An 18,068-nucleotide genomic window follows, 5' to 3' on the forward strand; every position below is an offset into this window, starting at 1 on the left:
GGCCATAATTGACAGTAGGCCTATCTCTCTCATGGACACTAGTGCCACTTTTTCTGCCTTGCCAGAGTTCTGGGGACCTACCAAGCTTTCTTCAACCTCCATAGTCAGGGTGAAGGGAACTCCTACCAAGCCTTTAATGATATTTTCCTTAACTTACATACTGGGAGATATCTTCTTTACCCATAAAATTGTCTCAATATTGGACCTTTGGTCCCACTGGAACTGTCTCAATTTCCAAACCTTTATTTCCAATCCACAAAAATGGGTCAAAATCATCCAAGGCCCTGAGGGGCAGTCCATTATCATGTTTCCTCAACCTTCAGACTCTGGAGTTCACAAAGACTATATAACCCAAATGGCTAATTTTATATTGTAACATGATTTGGCCCCAATATAAATTAGAAAGTAATGACCATTGGATCAAAAAGGCCAGTTTCTATTTCCAAATTCATCACAGATTCAAAAACTTCCAATGCTATGGGACTTGGTCGGAGGTTTCCTGATATCTAGGTTTCTGTTCATTTATGGCTCCAATCTCTCCCTTTTTGTTCTCCTCCTAAACCAAAATCTTCACCTCTCCCCACATTTTTCTATCCTCCATTGAAAACTGCCTTCTCTGACTTCAACTCTTCTTTCTGTCATGTTTTCCACTTTCCTCATCTCACAAGATATACAAAATGTTTTACTTTGAAACTCTTCTCTCTAAATCTTTCTTAGCCACTATGGATGTTACATTTACCCCTCCTATTCTATAGCCTGCACATGTCTCACATGTCTCCTCTCCATGACTGGCCATCTGCGTGAGGCCAGATGGCAACAGAGAAATAAATGCACAAAGGAGAAGTGGAAAGAAAAATCCTGATCAAGTGAAACTCTCAGTTCTATCAGCCTTCTCAGTGATTTACATGGTCCTAGAACTGCAAACATGAAATTAATTGCAAGTCTAGATGACATCTGGCCAATGACTGAAGGTACTTTTCTGTGCAGATCTCATCTTCCACCTAAAAGTAAGTCTCTAAATGTGCCTGAACATGTCAACAGTTTTTGTCCTTTAAGTCTTCCTTTTGAGAAAGGCTGTTTTCCATTGCAGATATGTCAAGACCAGCAGATGGTACAGGCCATAGCCAGGTTGCTGCAGGTAGCGAACCTGGGCTGGCCCATACATTCTCTTGGCTAAGGTACCATATATTTGGATTGTGTACCCATGCTGTTACCCTTACTTGCACACAGTAAAGAAAGACAAAAGACAAAATTTCAATTCTATGTCTAAAAATATCCAATGTATTTAAATTAAAATCTCACTTTCCTAGGTTATGGCATTAGCAGAAAGGCAAAAGGAGAGCAATCTTGAGTTGGGCTATGGGTTCAATAAGCCATTTGGATGTTTTTCACCAGGCCCCTTAACTAAAATTAACTCTTCACGAATTAATTCACTCTACCTTTTACATGCTTCTATCACCAGTTTCAATGGAGATATAATCCTTTTTACCACAAATCTGCCCTTTTACAGACTGTCATACAATTTATAGTTTAAAAAAATTTTACTCTGAAATTATATGTCCTAATTGTGCATCCTATATCCTTTGTCCAGACAAGTATATGGGGTGGCAACCCTACACTCAAGGTTAGTCTCACTAAATTTACTTTAAATGTTTGCCTAATAGCAAAGCTATTGTAGCCTAATGTAAACTATTATGAGATTATTTTAAAGAAAAACAACCTTGAGAGGTAAATGTAAAGGCATCACTATCTTTGAGTGCACTCAAAATTAATGTGTTTACTGTCATTGAGTGAATTTTGTGCATGTCTGTTGTATGATTAACTTATTAGATACAAAAGTCTAAAAGCTATGACAACAGTCTTATGGAGACTAAAACTAATTCAAAAAACATTCCTAGAATAGACTCTTGGTTTAGAGATCAAGCTGACCAAAATGCTTCCTAAAAGAACAGCATGGAAAACATCTCAATCTGCTCCTAAAAATTTTTAAATAAGACATCACTGTAAGTGTGGCCACTTAATTTTTACCTGTTCTTGAACTGAATGCATGCTTAAGTTGATATTTCTGGATGCCTAATTTGAAACTTTGCATCTTTAGGTGATTCTTATTATTGGTTTAATGCCAAGAAATGAAAGTTTGTTGTTCTCCTCTACAGCACTTCTTCTGTTGCTACTTTAAAGAAAAAGTTTTTCAAAGTTTTATGTCTATCAATTCTAACTAAAACACTGGCATTATTTTGTGGACAGTAACCTCAACTTGTTTCATTTTGTCATGGGTGTAATTTACATTCAATTCTTTTATAGTTAGATGTATTAACAGAAGTGTCTTTAAGTTACTTATAGTTTTAAATTGCCTTTCTTCATAGGTGTGAATAGTAAAAATATAAGGATAATTTTAAAAATTATTTAAATTTAAAATTCTTATAAAATCATTTTTAAAATGAAGGTTACAAAGTCAACAAATCAATAAGCAGAAAGAATACAGAAAGGTATTCAGTATGTACTTTGGAAGAAAATTTAAAGGGAAAAAGTCAGAGGAGGCTCTTCTCAGTCAGTTTGGAGACAAGAGGGGAAAGCTATCCCAATCTAGATGGAGTGACTTGTGCCAGACTTCAAGAACTTACTAAAGACAAGAGAACTTAAAGAAGTGATCTTACACAGGGATAGTAGACATCCAAGCTTTTACTGGCACCTCTGATAGATGGCAAACTCTTATTTTTGCCAAGGCCTTCTATTTAAGTAAAGACAAATTATTGGGTTTTTTGGTCCATACTTATGGAGTTAATTTTCCCCTGCACAGTCTATTTAATTGGGAAAATTCTGACTTTCACTTACTCTGTGATCTAATTCATAAAGCTGTTTCTAGTTTGACACTTAAATAACAAGTACTTATGACTTAGACTTTAACTGCTAGGTAGAATACCCTTCAGATAAGAGCTCTGGAAACTTTCAAAGAACAGGGGCTGATATGGTGACCAATCACATCACAACTGTGGTTGCAATCATTTGCAATAAATGCTTTTGTCGCCTGTCCCCCGTTCTTTTGTCTATGTAAACATATAGCCTATGTCTGTACCAAGATTCCTTAGTTTTTCCTTTTCTTGCTGATTGCCATCAGCCCACATGCACTTAACTGCATGTCTCAATTTATCTCCCAAAGCCTACATTCTTTCACACAGGTTGCCACCCAAAACCTTCTACAAAGAATGCTGTTTTTGTGACAAGGCTGTTTTACTTGAACCAGACCATGATCATTCATTATACCACTAAGAGACTTCAGGAATCTGCTGCCAATTTCCAACAAAGAATGGACAGTTGAGAACAGTGGTCTTCCTAGACTAAGTGAATGTCTAGGACCTCAGCTGGGACTCATTTTTTCCCATTGTGAGCTTGCCTTCTTCAAACACTTTCTCACTTTATTTCCCAGAGACTTTAGGCTTTTATTCACAATAAACCTTGTGCTGGCATTGAAACCATCTCTCCAGCTATCCACTCCAGACCAATCTTATGATCTACCACATCCCTTTTCTAATTTTCTACCATTGTTTTCTTCATGTAATGTAAGTTCATAGGTTCTCTCTTTTTTTTCTCCTCGCTAGAGAACTCAGGCTAACAATTTACACAATAGACTAGTGACATTTTCTGTGAATTTTTATTCTTTTCTTTGTCTTAACACTGCATAATTTTAATAATTTTCTTTATGTACTTATTCTTGGTCTTCCATCTCCAGTTCACAAATGAAACACCTATAGTAATGGTGTCATTGAACTTGAATTTGTCACATCAGGAACTAATTGTCCAGGCTGCCTTCAAACTGCAATAATCCTGATCTCTGCCTCATGAGTACCTACTGTTACCTGGAACAAAGCATGTTGGACCGACATGCATGCAGAGATCAATAAGGAAACAGAGATGCTACATTGAAAGCAGCATAGGAAAGGCTCAATAACTCAGCACATGCTTTATTGGGAGAATTCTTTGGAAGCATTCCCCAGCAGGAGAGTTGGAGCTCACAGCTGCTTGCATACTAGAGATAGATATAGGAAGTTAGTGGGAGAAGTCCCTGAAAGAAGGGAATCCCAGGGAGAACTCACAGGAAGGCAATGGACAGGAATATCTTCCATCAGTCCTCTGCCACTCATGAGATAATGGGTCTTTCTATGAGACTGGGTGTTATATTTCTGGGAAATGGCTAAAGGTGAATGTTTGTTATTCTTTAGGGCTGGGTGTAGAGCTTCAGTAAGCCAACTGTGATGAGGAAGGGTCCAGTCCTCATGAGGCTGGCTGCCCAGTACTCACCCTAATAATCAGGACTACAGGCTCGAGCCACCAGCATCTAGATCAAACTATGAGAATTAATCACACATAGACCAGTTTTCCAGGAATGACCATTCCCATCTGTACAGACCACAATAAAGTCTTGAGTCCTCAGAACCCTCAGTGCAATAATCCTAATCGAATCTTCTGACCCTCCTGCTAGAGGATGCACCTTTGATTGTCTTTTGCTATGCATCACATGAACAGAACTGCTCAACTTCATATCAGAGTAGAAGGACTACCCGTTTTCAGTTCTTCAATGCTTACCAAATAAACCTCTTGGTTATCTTATGTTCCTTTCTTTGTAAATTGTTTTACCAAGAAGTGACATCAAAAATCCCTATCACTCTCCTAATATACCCTTTATCTTGTGTAGAAGTTTGACCACATGTGCTGTTTGCTGAGGTCATTCCTGCATATTGCTCTCAGCATTTTCAGATAGCATTTTAATTAAGCATTTTTTTGAAAAAAGTAATATGGATACATTTTCGGCCTATTTCTCATGTTTCCCTATCAAAGGGCAGGGGTGGTTTGTATGCCTAACTGTATTTACTCTGAGTTGTCCTGGTTCTCAGGGATCTTTACAATTCTCTAATTCCACCAACACAGTGTAAGCTATGGGGCAAAATCCACTTTTCAAATTATATTAGGTAGAATAAATGCCTTAAGGCATTTGAATTCAGTGGAAAAAGAAAGCAGTCCCCAGACCCGGACACTAATAGCTCAAACCTTAATCCTACCTGCCGAAGAGGAGCTTTCAAGAGGATTATGTTTTGAAATAATCAGAAGGATATTTTGAACAAGCCCATCTTAAAAATACTTAACACAACCAAAAAGGCTGCTGGGGTTGGTCACAGGGTACACTACATGCGTAGGTAGTGAAAAAGTCTGAGTTCAAATCCAGGGCCAGCAAGAAATAAAGAAATAAACAAACTGATCCTTTAGTCTCACAATAAGGCCCAAATTTCTTGTTCCTTTAGGACAAAAAAGAGGCCCAACATGTAAATCCAAGAGAAAGATTACGGATTAAGAATTGGAGGGATTTACACAGCAATAATCTTGAAAAAAGAATGAAAAGAAAAGAAGGGCAAGAAAAAGAAGAGAATAAAAAGTGACATATAGTCTCACATTAATAAGAAATCTTGAAACTATACTATTACATGTGCTATATTATAATAAAGCGATTAACAAATAGATCTCAGTGGAAAACAAATGAGTACTCACTAGATTTCAATGGAAAGACAAAATTGATTCTTGACTGAACAGGCATTGTACAATGCTGGCCAAATCAGTAAACACTTTAAAATATGAGACAAGGACAAATCCAGGTTCTACTTGAAAACATGCTTTCTATCCTTATCTATCTTGGACAATATGCAAATTGCAATGGGAAACAAGAAAGATAAAATCTAAATATTTTTACAAGTATCATTTCACATGACTTTCATCCCAGCCTTTGGAAAATAAAAGTTGGAACATGCTAAGTTGAAAGTCACCCTATTATACAAAAATAGTTAAATAAGTCCAGATCTCTCTATGAAATGTAGAGAATGTTGAAAGTCACAATCAAAAAGATACACAATGGGCTGTCAATGTGGCTTAATTGGTAGAAAACCTGGGCAGCAAGCATGTGGTGCTGAGTCCAAATTCCAGTCCAACATAAAAGAAATTCTTAAGCCACTCCTTCCAGCGCTTAAGAAAGTATATTAACACAGGATTCCATGCTGCTGTCTTTATTGGCTGGCACAAGAATAAGAAGCATAAAGACTTCTAGAGAAAAAATGTAGACAAACTTACTCCACAGATCTCTACAAATTCATAAGGCAGATGCTAGTGGATCACGCCTATAATCTTAGTACTTGAGAGGGTAAGCCAGGGGGATCATGATTGGAGGTCATCCTGGGTAAAAAGTTCATAGGCCCTCGCTCCAAAATAACTGGGAGAAAACAGACTGGATGGGATGTATGGCTTCGACGTACAGTTCTTTCCCTGGAAGCAAAAGGCATGGGTCAAGTCTTCTCTTCATATCATTTTTCATCATATGACTGGAGGAAAGCAGGTGATATGGCATGCTGTTATTAACAAAAGTTACATAAACTGAGAGTGTCATGAGTGCAAGAATGGAGTCCTTCATGTTGCTAAAAGGAAGCAGGAGAGGTGAAGGCTTTCCCTCACTACTTCAATACATAGAGTTTCACTTCCCTGTGATATCTTACACGTATTTTTTGGTAATGGGAATCAGTGAATATATTCCTATATATATTCCTTCTGTAAGGTTTGACATGGATTGTATTATTACATTTTTGATGTTGAATACAATGAATACAGACAGGTTCATTATGCTTACACCTATAGATTTTCTCTCCAGTGTGTGGACTTTCATGTTTGAGGTCATGGAAATGAGTGAAGACTTTCCACATTGTTTTCCTAATCCAGTTACTCTCCATTTTTAATTTTGTGTGTTTTGGAAGAGCACTGGAATGTGTGAAGGCTTAGCTACATTACACACATGTATAGCACTGTGATACAATGTGAATTGTATCATATCAAAGAAGATTACTGGAAAAGGTGAAGGCATTCCTCCATTACTTACATAGGGTTTCTGAGTTCATTCATGATTTTCAAGACAGGGATATGTGAATGTTTTATCATACTTGACATGACCCTACTGTTTATTGACACCATGAGTTCTTTCTGGTACATGAAAGGTACTCGAACTAAGGAAGGCTTTCCACATTGCTTATATCCACTGGGTTTCTCCTGTTTGCATTCTTTGATGAGTATGAGAAATACTGGATAGAGTATAGGTTGTCTCTAATTCCTTACATTCATAGTTTCACTGCAGAGTGAGTTCACATTTGTTATTGTCACTGGAAATTGCTCACATCCATAGCTCATCTCTCTAGTCTAAGTACCTTTAGATCTTTTAAGGGTAGTGAGGCAGGTGAACACTTACCCCACATTGTTTAAATCTATAAAGTTTGTCTTCACTGTGAGTTCTTTCAAGTCTTCAAGGGTGACTTGAATGAGTGAATGCTTTCTCACATTGCATATATACATAAGGTGTGAGCTCTTCTGTGCTCATGAAGGTGGATGCATTGATTGATACCTTTTTCACGTTGCTTACATCCATAGTTTCTCTTCAGTATGGGTTCTTTCACTAATACGAAGGTTACTGGAATCAGCATAGGCATTCCCACATTGCTTACATCCATAAGGTTTCTCTCCACTGTAAATTCTTTCAAGAATTCGAAGGTAGCTGCCTTGAGTGAAAACTTTCCCACATTGCTTACATCCATAGTGTTTTATTTCAGTGTGATTTATTTCATGATATCGAAGGTAACACACACTAGTGAAGAACTTCCCACATTGCTGACATCCATAGGGTTTCTCTCCAGTGTGAGTAGTTTCATGAATATGAAGGTTACTGGAATCAGTGTAGGCATTCCACATTGCTAACATCCATAGGGTTTCTCCCCAGTGTGAATTCTACTATGTTTCTGAAGGTGATTGTTGTGTTTAAAGGATTTCCCACACTGCTTACATCCATAGGGTTTCTCTCCAGTGTGAGTTCTTTCATGAATACGAAGGCTACTGGAATCACTGTAGGCTTTCCCACACTGCTTACATCCATAGGGTTTCTCTCCAGTGTGAGTTCTACTATGTTTCTGAAGGTAACTGCCTCGATTAAAGCCTTTCCCACACTGCTTACATTCATAGGGTTTCTCTCCAGTGTGAGTTCTTTCATGAATACGAAGGCTACTGGAATCACTGTAGGCTTTCCCACATTGCTTACATCCATAGGGTTTCTCTCCAGTGTGAGTTCTAGTATGTCTCTGAAGGTGACTGTTGTGTTTAAAGGATTTCCCACACTGCTTACATCCATAGGGTTTCTCTCCACTGTGAGTTCTTTCATGAATTTGAAGGTAACTGGCTCGTGTGAAAACTTTTCCACATTGTTTACATCCATAGGGTTTCTTTCCAGTGTGAATACTTTCATGAACACGAAGGTTACTGGAATGATGGTAGGCTTTCCCACATTGCTTACATATATAGGGTTTCACTCCAGTGTGAGTTCTACTATGTCTCTGAAGGTAACTGGCTTGATTAAAGGATTTACCACATTGCTTACATACATAGGATTTCTCATCACTGTGAGTTCTTTCATGAGTATGGAGGTAACTGACTTGAGTGAAAACTTCCCCACATTGCTTACATCCATAGGGTTTCTCCCCAGTGTGAATTCTACTATGTTTTTTAAGGTGACTGACTTGATTAAAGCCTTTCCCACACTGCTTACATTCATAGGGTTTCTCTCCAGTGTGAGTTCTTTCATGAACACGAAGGTTACTGGAATCACTGTAGGCTTTCCCACACTGCTTACATCCATAGGGTTTCTCTCCAGTGTGAGTTCTACTATGTTTCTGAAGGTAACTGCCTCGATTAAAGCCTTTCCCACACTGCTTACATTTATAGGGTTTCTCTCCAGTGTGAGTTCTTTCATGAATATGAAGGCTACTGGAATCACTGTAGGCTTTCCCACATTGCTTACATCCATAAGGTTTCTCTCCAGTGTGAGTTCTACTATGTCTCTGAAGGTGACTGTCTTGATTAAAGGCTTTCCCACACTGCTTACATCCATAGGATTTCTCTCCACTGTGGGTTCTTTCATGAATTACAAGGTAACAGGCTTGTGTGAAAACTTTCCCACACTGCTTACAGCCATAGGGTTTCTCTCCAGTGTGAGTTTTTTCATGAATACAAAGTTTACTGGAATCATAGTAGGCTTTCCCACATTGCTTACATATATAGGGTTTCTCTCCAGTGTGAATTCTACTGTGTCTCTGAAGGTGACTGGCTCGATTAAAGGCTTTCCCACATTGCTTACATGCATAGGGTTTCTCTCCACTGTGAGTTCTTTCATGATTTCGAAGGTACCTAGCTAGAGCAAAAACTTTCCCACATTTCCTACATCCATAGGGTTTCTCTCCAGTGTGAATTCTTTCATGAGTTCGAAGGTAACTCGCTTGAGTGAAAACTTTCCCGCATTGCTTACATCCATAGGACTTTATGCCAGGGTGCACTCTTTTATGATATATAAGGTAACAGGCACTAGTGAAGAACTTCCCACATTGCTGACAGCCATATGGTTCCTCTGCAGTGTGAGTTCTTTCATGCTTTTGAAGGGAACTGACTTGTGTAAAAACTTTCCAACATTGTTTACATCCATAAGGTTGCTCTCCAGTGTGAGTTCTACTTTGTCTCTTAAGGTGACTGTGTTGATTAAAGTCTTTCCCACACTGCTTACATCCATAGGGTTTCTCTCCTGTGTGAGTTCTTTCATGAATTCCAAGGTAACTACCTTGAGTGAAAACTTTCCCACATTGCTTACATCCATAGGGTTTTTCTCCACTGTGAATTCTTTCATGAATATGAAGATTACTGGAATGAGTGTCTCCTTTCCCCCATTGTTCACATCCATAGAGTTTTCCTCTAATGTGAGATGTTTCAAGAATTTCAAAGGTATCAGATTGAGTGCAGGCTTTTCCACATGGTTTCCATCCATGAGATTTCACTATATTTTGTATCCTTTCATGGAATAGAAGAGACTTAAAATCAGTGAAGGTTTTCCCATAAGCATTACATAAATTGCTTTTCCATGGTGCTATTCTAAACAGAGTTTCCTTGCTTATAATATTCTCTTCAGTCTGATGAAAGGATTCTCCACATTGAGTATGTTGTTTATGTTCATGCAGTCTCTTTAACACTTCAGGTCTGCAAAACAGAAAAAGATTACCATTGTTATTCTATTAATGATTTATTAAGAGAATTTATGGTGTTTGTTTCTTCAGGATTTATGAACGCAAATGTACTACATGTTCTGCAGCAGAACAGCTATTATGGAAACAGTGGTGTTCATATTTATTTCCATAATACCATTTCAGTGTTAGGTGTTTGACAACACTGAATGAGATTTATTAAGAGAATTTATGGTGTTTGTTTCTGCAGGATTTATGAACACAAATGTACTACATGTTCTGCAGCAGAACAGCTATTATGGAAACAGTGGTGTTCATATTTATTTCCATAATACCATTTCAATGTTAGGTGTTTGACAACACTGAATGAGTTTTACAACATTGAAATACACTTAAAGTGCTTATTGAGATAATGTGGATCAAAAGCATGTAGGGTTGTGAAATAAAATAAAGAACAGGAGCACATAGAATGAAAAATGGGCCAGCCTGTACAAGTGCACATGATCACCCCACTGTGACAGAATGGATATAATATAGTTAAATGGGCTTTGGAACAGAGTGGGGTTACTTTTTTATATTGATCAATAGGACAGTGTCTCTTCTGACTTCTTAGGACAAAATATATTAAGAATTATGGAACATATCAGATTTTGAATTTTTTGATTCTTGATGCTTAACTTATTTTTCTGATCTTAGAGAAAGTTTCCACTAATCTCTGCAGTTTATAAGTAGAAGTTGCAGTTTCAATTCCATTGTTATCAATCTTCTTGTCAATGGCACACATGATGTTCACTATTTTGATAATGAGTACAAATTACCTCATATTTCTTCTGGGATTCCTGAAGTCCTCTTCATTATTTTCATTTCCTTCTTTTGTTTGTAAGGTATAGAAACAGAGAAATCATTAGTTTTTAATCAATTTGGAAGAACAATTTGAGACCTCAGCTATTTTCATGGTATAATATGATTATGCATATATATGAACCATTACTGTCCCTTTTTAAACACCCCAGGAGGTAACAACACAATGATCCACAGCACTAGTGTGCAGTTTTTATAAGGTAATGGTGCCATATTTACCTATGTAGGACAGGTTGCTATACGTTTCTAGCATCACTTCTCTGTAGAGCTTCTTTTGGGAAGGATTCAAACAGCCCCATTCTTCTAGGGTGAAGTTCACAGCAACATCCTCAAAGGTCAGGGGCTCCTAATATGTCCCGCACACATTTGTGAGAAGAATTTGTGAGTGTCACAGTAGTGGAAACAGACAATATCTGTGTACTAAGTAAACATCATGATGTGGTCTCCACATATTCAATGCATTTTGTTTTTAATCACACTTTCATTCTCCATCTATCCTCACAGGCACTTCATGCTAATTCTTACATCTCACTGGACCTATTTCTTAAATTTAAACCACAACATGCTCGCAAAAATTACATTATACACACTGATATTGTAGCACTCTATTGACAAGATCCTTCTTATTTCCAATTAGAGTAACATCAGGGGAAAACACACTAGAGGAATAATGTTTTTAATACATGAATAAAGCCTCATGTCTACTGGTATTGCAGAACTGCTAATGAGATGAACCTTACCAAACCAAATATAAAGTGGAAAAAGGGGACAGTGTCTTGAAACAATTTATTACTATAATATCCTATTGTATACATGCTATTTATGATTATTTGCACACTTCTGCAATGTTCACCAGAGCGAGTTTGTACTAAGAGAAACCACAATGAACTCATGGTTTTGAATAGAGTTGGTATGAGAAACAGTATTTAATATCTCTATTGTTAAGAGTTTTTTTGGCATTGAGAACCTCTTGCTGACTGTATGAAGAGAGAATATTTGGAAGCTTCTACCTGGTTTCTTACAGAGTAACCCAAAGTTAAAGCTAAATAAGACTCATGAAGGACAATTCAGATAAAGTTACAGATTTTGCTTTAGCATGCAAAAACATAATGTAGAAAGGAGAAATGTGTCACAAGTCCCTAGAAATAGATGGATTTCAACAAGTCATCACATCAACCTCTCTGTATACAATTGTGCAATTTTGAAAATACACCTTAAAATTCATGAACAAGACAACTTTTCAAAGTATAATCAGTGTCATAAATTGCACACAACAATAAAATTAATTGGAATAAAAAAATGATCACTTGACCCACTTGTGGAGTCCTAATCTTGGAATTCCACCAAAGAATCACAGGTTAACATTGGACTGATCTACACAGCAAGAACCACTGTCAGAAAAGGAAGAATAATGAAGAAGAAGAATGGAAGAGAGCAAGGGAAAGAACACAAAATGTCCTGTTATGTAATATTAATGAACAATGTTCCAACTACATTATCAAGGACACTGTATTATAAGAAAAAGATTAACAAATAGGCCTCAGAGGAAAGGGAACCAGTCTTCCTTTGACTTTAAAGTAAGAGAAAATTGATTCTTGGCAGAAGACACACCACACAATGGGGGTTAAAACCACAAAATATGGAACCCAGTTCCTCTCTGAAAACACATATTGAATTCTCCAATATCATGGACAATGATCAAATTACATGGGAAATAGGAAAGATAAAATCTGAATACTTTTAAAAGTCATGCTGTCACAAGTCTGTCATCCTACCATTTGCAAAAGTAAGGAAAGACTAGCATATGTTCATGTGATCCTGGAATACATCTCCTGTTCAAGACACATGTGTAAAGTATCTGTATAAAAGGAACACAAAAAGAAGAGCATTTTGAAAGTCATTACCCAAGGAGCATACAAAATGAAAGTGGAATGTTAATATAGTAGAGTGGCAAAAGACAAAAAATGAGAATAAATATCTGCAATACAAGCCAAACAAAATGATTACTGTATTGCATACACGAATGAATGAGAATGAGATTGAAAAATGTACATATCTATTCAACATAAAATACCTTGCATGAATCAAGATCTATATCTGTGATTCAGGAATTATCTGAGTAAAATAAGTGTTCAAAATCCAAATACATAAGTAGTGTGTAATGCTTACATGGAGTGGCAACTGATGCAATATCTACTGACATTTCTCTAATTCTAATTATAAAATAGCATCCCCAAAGTGTTTCTAATACCCACTGGACATATTATGAATATTAATCAGAACTATTTTTCACATCCTGGAGAAGACATCTAGAAAAGACCCCAAAACCATGACAACTGAAACAATAAAAACTAGTTTAGTTCAATATCACACATGATTGAGTTTGTGAAATACACTCAAAGACAGCACCCAGAAGGCATCTATATGGGACAGGCCTAATACTTTTTCTAATTCCCAAGGGTCAAAATAAGAACACAGTTTAACGGATAAGAAGGAAAAAGGATTTTCAGTCTATACAAAGTAGTGCAAAGAAAACACTTATGAAGCAAACATTTAAAAGTTTTCTGTTCTTCCTGCAGTCATGCTCACTCCTACTGACCCTGAGCCTGAATCAGCAGAAAAGCTCTTTACTGTCATGCTCAGAACAAAATTAGCACAGGCAATAATCTACCAGCAGTGAAAGATGATTTAGCCACGTGTCATCAGCTGTTATCTCCCAAGTTCTTCCCCTTTCTTGAAAACCAAGGATCTTTTTTGTTTAGGAATTGGGCCATCTGGAATCCTTAATTTGAGAAAACCCACAAGTGCAATATTTCTTAAAACCTTCAAGGTGAAGAATATACTCAGTGCTGAAAATGAGCCCTGCAAGGCATAAAATTCCATTGATCAGCACAGAAACATGAGAATATAACTCTGGGAGCACATTCTGTTCTTTTACTGTCATGTACTAGTGAGGGAACTCTAGGCTTCTATACTGACATTTCTGAGAGAATCTCTCCATTCAGTCATTTTAAGTTTCCACTAAAATAAAATGTCAAATGCAGAAACTGAATCTCTATGAGACTACCAAAATGTGACTGTCTTTGACTCTTACCCTCACAGATATTCTTCATGTGTTCATAGAGAAGTGTAAATCCAGAATAACTATATATGTCAGAGTCAAAACACTGAAGAGAAAACAGTACCATGATAGCAACAGGCATACCTTTAGAAAGGAAAGAACACACACCAGCATTTACCTGTTTCTCACCTGACTTCAAGTACTATGCAGGTTCAAAGTGGTTACACACCATCTCACGGAACACCAGACTTTGTTGAATTATATAATTTTACAATATTTAAACTCATTTGATAGCTTAGAATGTAGTGACTCTTTGGGAAAAATTCACTAAATTCATTAAAAATATTTTTATTTGGTATTGACTAATGAGTTCTGTAACACTTGCATCCAATAGGCTGATGAGCATGTTGAGTTATCTATCACCATTTTCTGCATTGTTCTCCTTCCTGTTTATGTTTCAATTGGACAAGTCTTTCACTTCAGGTTTTATGTTTGCAAAGCAGATTCTCTACTAATTGAGCGCCACTTCCATTCTTTTTGCTGTGGTTATTTTGGAGATGGGGGCTCATGAAATATTTGCACTTCACCAACAACACTGAAATATAAAAATAAGTGAATCCTTCAGAAAAGAAATGAATAGCATGGTGGTAGGTCAATTTCTGAGCATGAACATGAGGCCACAGATTCCGTCCCAAGCACTGGAAAAAAATAAATGAAACAAAATGACACAAACAAAAAAGAAATGAACCAAAGAAATTTATGTTTTAATTATACCTATAAAAATAGGATTAATTGTATTATTTTATTGGTTTCCTCCTGGAGTTATCTTCCTACTTCAAACCAACCAATCAATAATATTCCAACAATGGCTATTTGAATTTCCAAGGTAAAAGATGATTATATTACACAATACCAAAAGTACTTTTCAGACCCTTGTGGCTCACACTTGTCATACTAACTACTTTGGACACTGAAGTAAGGATGATCACAGTTTGAGGAACCCTTGTTTATCTGGGATGGTGCCATGTATCACCTAACTAGTATATATTTAGATACCACTTAAAGGGGCAAGGGAAAACAACCAAAGTTGTTTCTATTGGTCAAGATATTGTAAGAGTTTTAATAATTCTGTGCCAGAATCTGTGATGAAGAACAAACAATTTTTTAAATATAACACCCAATAAAATAACCTCTCAAGTGAATAAATCCTTTTTTTTAGCTGGAGATCCTAAAGGTCTCTGACTACTCCATGGTCCACAAAAGTCTTCCTCAGTTGACACAAATTACATTGTGACTAGACAAATGCTATGAGTGAAAATGCAAACAACTGAAAACTTACCCAAGCAAAGTAATCTTGGTAACACTAGTGGTTAATACCACCACCTCACCATTGTTCATGTTCCCATGATTCTTAGATGCCCAACAAGGGAAGCATACACTTTTGATTGTTCCATGTTCCACTTTAAATTCATCATCTCACTTGATCAGCTGAAAAAGAACCCTAACTATACAAATTTTCCTAATGAAATTCTCAACTCTTTCCAGGCAGTCTCAGGCTCATCCTCAGCATAAGCCACTATATCAACCACTCCTTTATTATTATAGGAAACCCAATATCAAGGCTAAGGATCTCTGGTCCAGGACCTAACTTAAGTCCCTCTTTTATACATCATCTCTCACCTTCTTTTTACTACATTTTGCTTCTCTTTACTACTCTTGAAAAACCAGTCCTTCTTTGCCTTGCCTTGAGACACCTGCACACTCTGTTGTTGGGGTTGTCCTGTCACTGAGACCCTAAGTTCATGTTTTGATTCAATCTTCATTTCATTTTTGGGAAATGCTGTGTAGACACAGGCCAAAGAGACATCAATTATGTTCAGAAACCTTTGATAAATCTCCAATTTGAATTCACCCATTTGTAACCCAAGTGCAAGTGCACCACCATTGCAGTAAGTTGTGCAATGTGAGCTCTGTGTATATTTAGGGATTTAGTAGAACTCTATGTAGTATGTCTGGGATCTGGGTGTGCATTCAAAACCCTGCATCCACATTTTTACATAATTCAGGACCATCAGTTTTTAACCTGAGAAGTTTGGAAGGAGCGGGGACACCAAGGATCACAGCTTCTTTTGCAGGGAACCTACTACTTCCCACAATGACCTCATTTGGAGACAGAATGAAGGGCTCCAGGATACATGAGTTTATTCAGAGATAGAGGACATGATGACAGGTTCCTTTTCATCTTTTCAGATACACACCCTATAGAGAGTATGGAGGGCTACAAGGCAGCTAAGGCCCCAGACTTCATCACTGAGCTGCAGACGCCAAGGTCTCTAACACTGCTTTAAGCAGGTCCACCTTCCTCATCCTCCTGAGAGGACCCTGTTCACAAACACTACTTTGGCCTGCTATGGTGATTGGGGTTCTGCCCTCCAATCTCGCTGAGCTCACACATAATGGGACTGAGATTGAGTTCCACACTGTCCATATCAAAAGAAATCTCAGTGATTCATAAAATGATGGGAACCACAAAGTCATTTTTCAAGGATTAGATGGTGCTCATTCCTCTCACAGGATTCAGATTAGTCAGCCTATGCAGTTCTTCACTACAGCGTTTTTCAATGTCTAGTGAACCTGGGTCCAGTCACCTTTGATCTCTGTGACAGGAGATGTGATTCCCACTTGGGAAAGTGGCAGGGCCAGTAAGTGATTCCGGGCACCGACCTTAGGAGACCAGACCTCCTCGCTGGACCTTATGTTCCCCAATATCGGGATGCATTGTATTTAAGCAGAACCTACATCTGGCTTTTCCAAAATATCTCTATTACTTTCACATGGAAATGGGGCCAGGAATCTGCAGCCCCATTCAGCATGTAAGGATATAGCCACAGATTTCACAGAAGGATCTATTTGGAGGACAGGGCAAGTGAGACTTCAATAGACTAGGACAAAAGGCCTGGTGTGGTCATGGTATGTTGCAACCAGTCACTCGTCTATATGGACAAGGATTTCTCACACCTGTTCCCTCAATCTACCCATTATCAATCAAGAAAGTAGGAACAGGCAGGGTGCCAGGGACTCACACTTATAATCCTAGCTACTCAGGAGGAAGAGATCACGAGGATCATGTTTTGAAGCCAGACCACGCAAATGCTTTGAGAGACCATGTCTTAACAAAACACTTCACAAAAAAGGAACGGCAGAGAGACTAAAGGAGTACAACCTGACTTCAAGCCCCAGTTCTGCAAAGGAAAAAAAAAAAGAAAGTAAGTAAGTAAGAACATACCAATAAGTGAGCTCAATTACTAAGTTGTAGGTATCACACCAAAATGGCAGAGACTGGAAGGCATTTCCTGTAGTAAGCCCATACTGGGGTTCATCAGTTCCAAAGAACATCTGACTGGCTAGGGATCCAGAAACCACCCCTTGAGATCGAGTAACAGAAGAAGTTCCAACCAGGGGGAATGCAAAAACCAAATAATTGAACCCAGCAGCAACACTCAGTAGTTTAGGCCTGCCACCTGGTGCCTACCTAGCCATACCTGGGGATTCATTGTAGTTAAACAGAACCTGATTTTCAGAATGGACCCTTCTTCTTCAACTGGGAAATGGAGCCTGGAGTATGCTGAGAGAATTTCATACTCATTTCCCATGGGGACAATTTTCTTGTGATCTCAGGAAAATTCTCATTCTAAGCCAGGCCAGGAAAATGGAAAAACTGTGCATGAAGATAATATCATATCCACTGTTCTCACACAAGGAACAAATAACAACAAATATGAGGAGACAGGGATATGTGGATCATCAGTCAAAAAGCACTGTAGGAGTTCCTCAGACTGCTTTTGCTAAAAAGTGTAGTCTCCATACTCAGTCCATGGATTAACTAAAATCAGGAAAAAACATGGCATCTCTCCATTTACAATCAGTCTGTTCTCTGAGCCATCCTCAGCAGACACTTTGTTAACCCCTTGGAATCTAGGAAGAAGGTAGATATTTTCTTCAGGACTGGAAACCAAATCTACCCCCAACAGTAGATCCTCCTTTGGAAGGACCATCCTCTAAATAACAAC

General features: G+C 37.8%; 1 protein-coding gene across 1 annotated transcript; it reads right to left on the minus strand.

The window, feature by feature from the left end:
* Nucleotides 1-5,445: 5,445 nt before the first annotated feature.
* LOC109676365 (uncharacterized) lies at nt 5,446-17,552 on the minus strand. The gene is given in 4 exon segments (XM_074053479.1): nt 5,446-7,763; nt 7,766-9,808; nt 11,148-11,283; nt 17,541-17,552. Coding segments are annotated over 4 exon segments (2,514 nt in total). The 3' UTR covers nt 5,446-7,440.
* Nucleotides 17,553-18,068: the final 516 nt, after the last annotated feature.

This window comes from Castor canadensis, chromosome 14 (assembly GCF_047511655.1).
Source record: "Castor canadensis chromosome 14, mCasCan1.hap1v2, whole genome shotgun sequence".
NCBI classification, from domain to species: Eukaryota; Metazoa; Chordata; class Mammalia; order Rodentia; family Castoridae; genus Castor; species Castor canadensis.